The 11,080-nt window shown below is 38.2% G+C and overlaps 1 protein-coding gene across 3 annotated transcripts in view; it reads right to left on the reverse strand.

The window, feature by feature from the left end:
• Positions 1-830: 830 nt before the first annotated feature.
• Positions 831-11,080, reverse strand: part of lrp1aa (low density lipoprotein receptor-related protein 1Aa) — a 128,325-nt gene continuing 118,075 nt past the window's right edge. Inside the window, exons 78-90 of one of the 3 annotated variants that reach the window (XM_053484046.1) lie at positions 10,804-10,910; positions 10,549-10,668; positions 10,238-10,414; positions 8,399-8,533; positions 7,984-8,154; positions 7,682-7,843; positions 6,933-7,110; positions 6,262-6,360; positions 5,258-5,328; positions 4,896-4,989; positions 3,461-3,605; positions 3,201-3,251; positions 831-2,071 (exon numbers count right to left, since the gene is read on the reverse strand). In XM_053484046.1, coding sequence (XP_053340021.1) covers positions 1,931-2,071; positions 3,201-3,251; positions 3,461-3,605; positions 4,896-4,989; positions 5,258-5,328; positions 6,262-6,360; positions 6,933-7,110; positions 7,682-7,843; positions 7,984-8,154; positions 8,399-8,533; positions 10,238-10,414; positions 10,549-10,668; positions 10,804-10,910 — 1,651 coding nt within the window. In that variant the 3' untranslated portion in view covers positions 831-1,930. Of the gene's footprint in view, positions 2,072-2,881; positions 3,252-3,460; positions 3,606-4,895; positions 4,990-5,257; positions 5,329-6,261; positions 6,361-6,932; positions 7,111-7,681; positions 7,844-7,983; positions 8,155-8,398; positions 8,534-10,237; positions 10,415-10,548; positions 10,669-10,803; positions 10,911-11,080 lie in introns of those variants that run through there. The other 2 variants (XM_053484044.1, XM_053484045.1) reach the window with 2 other exon arrangements.

An 11,080-nucleotide genomic window follows, 5' to 3' on the forward strand; every position in this document is an offset into this window, starting at 1 on the left:
CTGTAGCTTGCTTGGTGAAGCTACTTTTTGCAGAAGTTCTCTTCCTTTTCAGTTGCTCAACTGTTTTTCCAAAGGTTTCTTCTGCCATTCCGCTTGGATATTATCCTCTTAACCTGTGTCAGCAGCACTTTGTCTCTGGACTTTACTGATCTGTTGATCTCTGTCCACACTGCTACACCTGGTTATCGACTGTCGAGTCATCTACGAATTTGCACATCAGTTTCTGCTTCAAACTCAAAAAAGGCCATTAGCCAACTACAGGGGACATGAGGATCAACTCTGGAATCACTTTTTAATTCTTGTATCTGACAGCTTTTAAATCTTTTTAAATATAAGCAATTAAATCAAATATCAAGTAACTCAGATTCAAGTGATCAGTCCTTCGTATGAGTAAATAGCGGTGTTATCATACCATCAGTGACCCTGAGATGACCAGCAGCCGATGATGCGCTTCCGACAGTCACGTTGCTGACTGCAGTCTTTTTTTTTTTAGTCTTTTTAGAGTTTTTTGCAGTTTTTATACACAGACCCTATACTGTTACATTATAGTAGAGACTGTAAGGTGTTGATTCTCTGTCACACATGGTGCTTGTCTGTTGAGTTAGTACCTGTGACTATGATGTCATACTTGTGATCGTGTCACAGTTGTTCCTTGTCGAATGACTTCAGCTCCATCATTTTACTTATTTTAGCTTTAAAGGTATAGGGGTTCGTTCATAAGAGAGTTATAAAATGTGTATTGAAACCTTACATGCTTACCCTGTTATATCCCTGTTTAAAATCAATAAAAATATTGATGAAAAAAATAAAAAAATAAAATGCTGGAACAATAGGGTTTAAGATGTTTTATTTGTATCAAATGTTATTTAGTTTGTAAAGAACTCCAGCAAATACATGACTTTATTTCAGAACTATGTTTGGGCCTTCAAGCATTCTGCACTATAAAAGCAGTCATTTTTATTATTATTTTTTTTTAAATAAAACACATTAAAAATAAAAAATACAAGAATTACAGTTAGCAACACTTCTGAGAGTGACGTGATTATGTTCTGGGCTTAAAATCGGGAGAAGCTGATTATTTTTTCTGGTCATGTAACATGATTCTGAACAAAAGCAAACAAAAAAGGAAAAAAGAGAAAGGCACACTTCAAAAGCACTTCAAAGAATTCTGAGTTCTTGCTGTAATAAATCGATATAGACATGTCACAAACTTTCCATTTTCAAGCCTGTTGTTTTATAAATTTACCTTTAAAATGTAAGCAATTGGCTGGAACAAAAATACTCAGTGTCCTGCAAATATATATTTCCATAACGTAGGTAGCATAAAAGCTTCTGCAACATTTACGCAACATACACACCATTCCCAAGGTTCTTAATGTTTAGATGCACAGAATAAAATAGAGAACCAGTAAAAATATGTAACTGATGTAGCACGCGTTATATTCCGTTTGTATGAACAATCAACATTTCTTTAATGTGACGCTTGCCTCGGACCTTGAACACACACACTACTGATATAGAAACTCAGCAATACCGAGATTCAACAATATTCTTTCTCTGTACATTTCATACAAAAATAAAAATAAAAAATGTTCCAATTTATTTCATACTGTGTCTTCTTTTGTAATATTATTTTTTTTTTTGCACAGAGGTAGTGGCTATTAAGGTAAAAGGTGGGAATGAGAATAAAAACAAAATGTAGAAAATTGGTTTTTTTCTCTCCATTCGTTCTGATCTAAAAAAAAATCGTATAGTAACAAAATATAATACTGCATCACATACAAAAGTAGTCCTTCATCTTGTATATTTTATAGTGTTCACGCCGATCAGCTGACTCCTCCTGGGGGCTTTTCTTTTTCTATTCTCTTTTCATAAAAGGCAGAATGGGTGAGTTTTAGGATGATGCAGACAATAAAAATCATTAACGAGTCTATGTTAACACTTCCACTAGCGGTTCCTCGTCTCCTCGTGATAGCAGCTCCTTCTTTTCGTCTGTACTCGCCAGAGAATTACGGCTGGTTTGGGCTCCCATGTACAGCGAGGAGTAGACTGGATTCGTGAAGTTAGTTGGCTAAAACAAACAAAATAAAAAAATTTCCTTTTTTTTTTTATATGCATCGAATTGCATGTTGGGAAGTTGCAAAAGCGGTAAACGAGCATGGATTAGCATTAGCATGTTAATACGTTTGCATTTTTATCATTCTCCATGTGAATTAGGGCCCTTTCCCACATTCCTGAATTCGATCCTGATGTGATTGTGAGATTGTAAAATATTGAAATGGTCTTTGTCAGGACGTTTATTCAGCTACATTTAAATTGATCAGATTGACGTGACAGTTTTTACCCTAATGTGACCCGGACCAGTTTTTTTAAGCCTGTCTAAACACAAGGATCTGCTTATGAAGAAGCTTGTAATGTGAACACAGCATAAGAGTTCAGGTTTGGAATAATCATAAATGTAACCACAGACTAAAAAAACAAACAAAAACAAAAAACCTTTGTAAGTTATTTGAACGTCAGATCGTACGTAGGTGGTTTGGAGACTTACCCTGTGCACAAAACTACTATACAGTACTATTGTAAATACTTTAAACAGTGTGCCCTAACAGACACTACACTGTGTATAGTAAGGATAAAAACAGAGGTGTGGATCAGTTCAGAGCTTCTGTAGTTACGGGTATCAGAAATATGCATCCAGGATGTTGTTTCTGAGCAGAGCAGGTCTTCACAATTTATAGCAGGAGTAGTAGCCACTTGTTTATATAGTAAATTCTGTAGGTTTATAGACAGAGACAGTTTAGTTTTTAAGAGTTTGTCACGGGTCATAGTGAAGTAGATGGTAATTACATCCCAATTGTGAGTAAATCATCCAGGAATGTGGAAAAGTCGCCTATTTTTTTTTTTTTTAAGCATGATTTATAAAATAATTACAAAGATCGGAATCTCAGAGCTGTTCTTATATAATCAAGCGTTATAAAGCAATTTAAACTGCATACATCATCAATTATGAACTATGGTAAGCATTTAAATATAAAAAAAAACTGCTACTGTATAACACTATCCATTTCTCACACAGATCAGGAGTAGCAGAGGATTGTTTCATTTTTAAATAACATTGCGATTTTCATTGTAAAGTTGATCATTTAATCAAAATAATACATTCTATAAACAATTCAATACAAAATAAATAAAGAACTTGCCGGTTCTGATTCCTGTGTGGGCTCTTTTAAAGGGGGACTTATAGGTAATGTCTAAGTGACATAAAACAACATCAGAATGCAGTGTATTCATGTTTTGTATTTATGTTATGTATAGATGTATTCAGATTTCAGTGAAAATAAAAAAGCTAATGTAAAACCATGTAAAACAAAATAAGCTTTATTTAAGCCCTGACCTCGGGGCAGGTCTATTTTAAATAAATTCCAAACGTCAGCTCCAGGTTTATCGGTGTGTCTCTCACCTTGTCTGGATCGAGTGTGAAATCAGAATCCAGAAGTTCTCCCACGTCATCGTCTTGCTCCCCGTCGTAAATCTTATATGCCGGATTTCCGATTTCGACGTTCATGGCTCCATTTGTCATTCTCTGGTGCTGGAACCCTTTAGCGCTATTAAGTGACAAAAGGGAAGGTTTTGAGTTTAGGATAAACACCATGCCGAAAATTCATACTGTAAAAAAAAACACAAAAATACACAAAACTAACGAAAATGAACGAAAACCTCATTAAAACACAGAGATACAGAGCAGAAAGACTGCAGGAGCGAACAAGACCAGGTTACAGTTACTATTATTATTGTTTACATTTATTTTATGTAGCTGCAAAAGTGGTGGACGAGTCGAACCTAAACCCATTCCCGTCTACATTTTCACACCGATCACAAATTTTTTTTGCGTCTTAAACGTTGCACCTAATTAAGAGCACAATTTTATATCAACACAACAATAAACAAAGCATAAACTAATGTAAAGTCTAAAGAACATTAGAAAGTAAGTAAGTAAATGTGCCTATATCTTTGTGTTTTTAATATACCTTACTAATCTATACGCATGTTGGAAAAACTGTTCCCCGAGACAAGTGAAGAACTTAAACAACAGTAACAACAATGGAATATTTTGAAATAATCACAAAAGTAAAAAGAAAAAATCTTGAAACCCTAAATGTTAAATTTTTAAGTATTTAATGAGTGCCCTATAAAGGAATAAGGTTTGCTGCCTGGAAATCAGTCGTGCTGCATTAAAAAACATACAAAATGTATAATTTAACGTTAAAGAAAAAAGATTATTTTTTATTTTTTAAAGATTAGCTTCTAATCCGAGTTTGTAATTGTTTTAAAAGTACAAATGGGATCAGCCTCCTATGTTTTCGTGAGACGTGGTTTCCGGAAAATCAGTTTTCGGTACTAAATAAAGGGCTAAATCAGAGCTCTAACAAAAAGAGTAGGGAACAGCATGGAGACAGGAAGCACATCACACAAACACACCTTTAAACCAACTAAAGACAGAAAAGAGAAAGAAACAGACACTAGGGGGACGAATCGTTACCGCGGCCAATTAGAGCCAAATTTGCCAGACCTGAGGAGAGGAGAGGAGAGGAGAGGAGGTGGTTAAGGGAGGAAGAGGGAGGGGGAAGGGTTTGGGTGGGATGTGTTTGGATTTAGACTTTAAGAAAACATTAAGATATAAAGATTAAAGTGGAAAAAGAATGGGACGCAATTTAGTGAAGAATTACACGACATTCTCGAAGCTATTGCGGTGCCTGAGATGTGTTCATAAACATGTGTGTGTGGGGCTTATTTTAAAAATGTATAAACATACACGGTTTATTTCTGCATGTTAAAAGTGCATTATTTGCATGTGTTAGAATATGTAAATGGGCTGTAATCAGGCACAAACTCACCCTCGCATCCTCTTTCTGTACCACAGGAAACCAGCAGCAAGCAGCAGCGCCAGTAACAACAGAACAATCACAGGAACGACAATGGACGCTGTGCCTACACACACACACACACACACACACACACACGGAGCACAGCTGTGGTTCCCTCAGGAGATCTTACTGTTTATCTAATAATATCTAACATATTTAAATAATAGTCTGAGCCTGTAGTCTAATGAATTTAAAAGAAAGGAGTATTACTCACTTCATAATCGTAATTTAATCTGATTAAATACTGTATTGTAGACATAAACTGTAAAATGTGTCTAATAAGCAGAACTGCATTTATCAGATAGAACTCCTGGCTGATTAAACACACTTACGGTTACCGGGCTCGCTGGTGCCGGCGACAGCGCGGTTTTCACACTGAAGCCCCTCCCACCCAGATGAACACCTTACAGGTAAAAATGAAGTATAAACACATGAACAGGACATTAGGGAAATATTCTTATGTACTCTAGTGTTATATGTGTTCATGCACATACATTCGCAACACAGCAACATAGATTTTAACATCCTAAGCACTTACAACTACTCCAGGTTTGGTTTATTTATCAAAATACAAGCATAAAAGGCAACACATACAGTAACTTTGTTAGGAGAAGGATCGTGTGTAACAGTCAGGCGGCAATAAGATTGCTTTCATAAGACTCAAATACCTTGATGTTTGTAATTGCATTGCAAATTTTGATTCAAGTCTAATTCAACAGTGTAATAATAAACATTGTCTTATTCTGATTATTTGTTTAAAAGTTACGCCTTATACAAAGTGATTAACTCCAGGCCAGTAGTTATTGCACCGGTAGTTCTTGCACCAGCTGCACATCCCTGTAAACTCAAAAGTAGAAAAAGAAGAGATCTTACAAAAGTCTTACAAAAGGCCAGAAGTGGTTGGGAATATTTTTAAGGAATTTTATAGAATATTTTAGAGAATTTAACATTTGCAACTAAATACAGCAATTTGCAACTACATATTTAACTAAATACAGGTTGTCCTCTACTTACGAATTTGTTCCGTTCCAGGTGCATGTTTGTAAGTCGGATTTGTTCATAAGTCGGACAAAGTCAGTCTTATACACCTTTGACACAAATATACAATATAAAACTTACCAATCCACCTGACTAAATCTGTCCCTTTTCAGATGTTGACTTTGCTTACACTACAATCGAAGTTTGCGAGTGGAATCCCAGATGGCATTTTTATTTTTGTACAATAGATATGAGCTACTTCCGTGATTTACTGCATAATCTATTAAATCACACAGCTCTTGTCCCCATTGTGATAAAGACTTTTGTATGTGTGCGGGTGTGTGTGCGTGTTACACACTTGCACTGAGGCCGGTTAGTAGCACTAAGTGAACACTGTCCGTTAGTGCAGTATCCTTCACACGTGTAGCAGCTGGACTGATTCTTGCCGTTCGGACACCTGTCACATGAACACAAACATGTCGAACACATTCAGAATTATAGAAGAAATATATTAATAAATATCACAAATAATGCGCTCTCAACATTAGCATTAGGATTATTAGCAGTGTTCATGTACCATGTCAATGAGAATCTGTTTCAGGTGCACTGAGGATGGATGATTTGTAATTACATTTATCTTTTATATATGATTGTGGGGATGAAATAAGTGTTGAATGTTTTAAAAAAATAAAAAATAAATTATATATATATATATATATATATATATATATATAATTATTAATAAATAAATTATTGAAGACAGAATCTTGTTACAGAATCAGATTTGATTCATGCAGAGATTAAAGGTGGAAAAACATTCTGTAAGAGTTTACATGTTATATGAAATTACACCAGAAGCAACAATCTGAAACATCTTGTTTAAGTTTGTGTGTATGTTTGATTATGGAAGTCGAGTTATAGAGCCATACAGACTTGTTTAAAATATATGCTATAAAGAATTCCTGTGTGCATGAGAAATCTTCTACGGACTCAACTGGATATTAATAAACAAATGAAATGTGTGCGTACTGGCACGTGACGTCTCTCTGAGCAGCGTTAGTGTTCACGCATCTGCCCCCGGCGCAGTAATGACATTTATCCACTTCACATCTGGTGCCGCTAAACTGAGGAGGACAGAGACACTGAAGAGCTCCGTCTCCGTCCTTCACACACGTCCCGCCATTATCACATGACTCATCACACACTCCTGAAACACAGTCAGATTAATCAAAATAATTAAGGGAATTAACGTTTTCAACTGAACTGCGCCGTGCTGATGAGATTTAGCTCCGTGGTGCTGATACAGTTACATCCAGATGTTTTATGGCTTACAGAATTACATTAAATGTGGAAACACTTTAACAGTGGAAATATTAATTTAGTTTAAAAAAATTATATATCATGACAACAACCCCCGCCCGCCTCTAAAAAAGGATGTTAAAATAAAAAAAAGCTGGCTTTCCTATATGCACTTTTTTTTTTTTATATTCACAAGACTAAGGCTAATTATACTATATAAGCACCTAGTCACATGACTAGGGCTCATTCTAATATTTAAGCACTTAGTCATGTGACTAGGTCCTATGATAATATTTAAACCCTGAGTTACATTATAAATATTATAATGATCCCTAGTACAAGAACTCAGGGTTTAAATATTATAATGAAACCTAGTCACATGACTAAGTGCTTAAATAATATAAGCATGGTTCATCTCGTATATCAAAGTGGATTTGAATCTGAAGTTTTTTTAATACATGAAGTGAATTTAAACTCACTGTATTGGCACTGATCACCCAGGAAGTGGGCGGGGCATCTGCAGATGGGCTGATTTCCTCTGTTCACACTGCAGTTACCCCTGTTCTGGCAGTAGTTCTGGCAGGTACGCAGGTTACAGTTCGGACCCGTGAACCCCGGGCGACAGCGGCAGGTTGGAGAACCTGAGAGAGGACGAAGGGGGGAAAAATATAGATCATGGGGTGGAGCTGATTTTCAGATCAGAACCCTGGAACTCCTGCACAGAGGCCTGGCTGTGGGAGACATTTGGCTTCTTCAGTAGAGCCACAGAGGCGTGGTGTACCTGTGGGCGAGGCCATGCACGTTCCTCCGTTCTGACAGAATTCCCGACACTGATTAATCTCACACTTTTCTCCTCCATAGTTCGGCTGACAGCGACACTTCTGCTGCTTCCTCGCGTTCAACACACAGCTGCCTCCATTCTGGCACTGCAGAGTACAAACTCCCCCTGGAGCTGGAGAGAGTGTGTGAGAGTGTGTGTGTGTGTGTGAGAGAGAGAGAGAGAGAGAAATGTATAGAGACACATACGGTGAGACAAAGACATTATCACTGACTTATTCCACTGAGACTTCACACATTCGATGCTCAGACCCCAGTGTTAATATTAATGTGTTGTGTGTGTGTGTGTGTTGTGTGTGTGTGTAAGAGTGTGAGCAATGTATCATGGTGGTGTGTTGTACAGTATAAGCATGACTCACACACAGTGGTAGGTGCAGGGACCTCCACACAGGTGCCGTTGTCTAAGGCGTGACCATTAGGGCAGGTACACACTGGACCGCTGGGGCTCAGCAAACACAACCACTCACACTTCTTCCTGTCACATGGGTTCATGACTGACACACACACACACACACACATATATACATACATATACATACATACATACATATATATATACCAGTGGCGGCTGCTAGCTTTTGAAACAGGGGAAGCTCATATTAGGCCTTTATCATAAAATTCATGATGTTCTTGGCACTTTTTATGCCATTGGTATGTCCCGTCAAAGTTACCCAGATCCCCAAAACCCACGTTTGACCAAACACATCCCATTCAGAAGGTTTCGTCAAGAGGCATGGCCAACAGTACATTTTTTTTGTCACAGCACTTCCAGTCAGCCAGTTCACCTCGTCATACCAGGAGAGCTGAAGGCTTTAAACGGTTTCGCTCCCACATACCTAACCAGTCTTCTGATACGCTATAATCCACCACGTTCCTTAAGATCACAAAACTCCGGACTTCTTGTTATTCCCAGAATTTCAAAATCTACAAAAGGGGGTAGGGCTTTTTCATATTTAGCTCCAAAGCTTTGGAATAGCCTTCCAGACAGTGTTCGGGGCTCAGACACAGTTTCCCAGTTTTAAAGTAGACTCAAGACGCATCTCTTTAATCTGGCATACGCGTAACTCATCCCATAACTTCATACTTCAGTACATCCCATCCTGAGGCATCTGGAGATTGTGCCAGCTTCAGTAGACAAAGGCCAACCCTGCGAGGTTTCTAAGGCATCTAGAGAAGGACCAGCTCCAGCTGAATTCTGCTTTATGATGGCTGGAGCTACACATCCTGCTCCTGTGCTTCCAGTGATCCAGACCCCATCTGCCCTCTGCACCTACTGACTCCCTGTGCTGAACTGGACTTCATGTTAATTTAAAGAATTTCTGTTATATTGTACTCTCAGCTGCATAACACACATGGTGTTATATCATCTCTATCTGTTATCACCCAGATGAGGATGGGTTCCCTGTTGAGTCTGGTTCCTCTCAAGGTTTCTTCCTATTACCATCTCAGGGAGTTTTTCCTTGCCACCGTCGCCGTCACCCTTGGCTTGCTCATCAGAGACATTTCATTCATTCATCTCATTATTATCTAGACACATTTTTCTCACACATACACAACTTATTATTATTATTTTATTTTTTATATTTGAATAATATATTTATTATTATTATTTATTATTTTTTAATGAATTTCTTTCATTTCTGTGAAGCTGCTTTGAGACAATGACCATTGTTAAAAGCGCTTTATAAATAAAATTTAACTGAATTTAAAAAAAAGACCTGTTATTTTTTCCTGATTTTTGCACCAGATCAATCTTGGGCATTGGTCTGCCCTGCGTTTAATTCCTCGTAAGGAAGACTACTAAATGGTTTTGCCAAAAGCAGGTCAACAATATTATTTGTTGTATGATTTGTACAAACAGAAATGGTTTATAACACCAGCAAACAATACAGAGTGCAGCAGTTCGTCGTACCACTTCACCTGCACCTCCGCATGGGACTGAACTCGAATCTCTGTAGCGCTGATGTATACTTATAACATGCTGTCAATCAAAAAAGGGGTTCCGCCCTTTAAACAGCTCCTCCAATCATCATGCACCCATGACATATGTAAAGGGAGGCGGAGCTTCCCTCGTAGTCTTAGAGCAGCCGCCACTGATACATACGTATAGGAAGATCTTATAGGAATCTGTTATGTAAGTTACGGAGTTGCTGTACTGCTAGAAGAGCTTGTTGGTTAATTTCCAGGTCTGTACTCACTCTCGGGTTGTTTGTAGGTGTGATACAACACCAGGTCGGTGGCGTGGTTCATGCCGGTGGTCAGGTTCTCCACAGACCCCTTCCCGAACTTATTCACACGGAACACGAAGCTATCGTGGTAGGTGATGCCGTAGATGTAGTCCTCAAATACGTCAATGCTAAACGGGTGGTGCAGGTCTGTGTGTGTGTGTGTGTGTGTGTGTGTGTGTGTGGGAGAGATAGAGAGAAAGAGAGTTTAAATGGGTAAAATAAAACATATGCATATTCATGCAGGTTATATAAGGAAAATTCAGAACGAAAACAAACTGAACTGTTTTTGACGCTGTTGACAGCAACGACCCGGTCCGACCCGTTCAGTCTCACGCTGCTGATCACCGAGAGCTTAGCGTCGGCCCAGTAAAGACGCTCGTTAAAGTAATCAACCGCCAGACCTGAGGAGTTCATCATCATTCATTAGTGTTTACGACACACTGCTGAGGCTGACTCACATAAAACCTGTATCACTGTTATGCGCGTGTGTGTGTGTGTGAGTGAAAGAGTGTGAGTGTGTGTGTTTGTGTCCGAACCTGTCGGCCACTGGATGTTTTCATGAATCAGAGTTTCCCTCATCGTGCCATCCATCGCAGCTTTTTCAATTTTGGGATGATTTCCCCAATCAGCCCAGTACATCGTCCTGTACACACACACACACACACACACACACACACACACACACACACACAAATTTTAACATGTTACAACATGGAAATGGCCACCTTTGGTGTAAATTGGGTTTGCTATTCATGTGCCATTCAGGGCCTTGCCATAGGCAGCACATGTGTTATTTTTTTCTGGAAATAATTT

This window comes from Clarias gariepinus, chromosome 23 (assembly GCF_024256425.1).
Source record: "Clarias gariepinus isolate MV-2021 ecotype Netherlands chromosome 23, CGAR_prim_01v2, whole genome shotgun sequence".
Taxonomy (NCBI): domain Eukaryota; kingdom Metazoa; phylum Chordata; class Actinopteri; order Siluriformes; family Clariidae; genus Clarias; species Clarias gariepinus.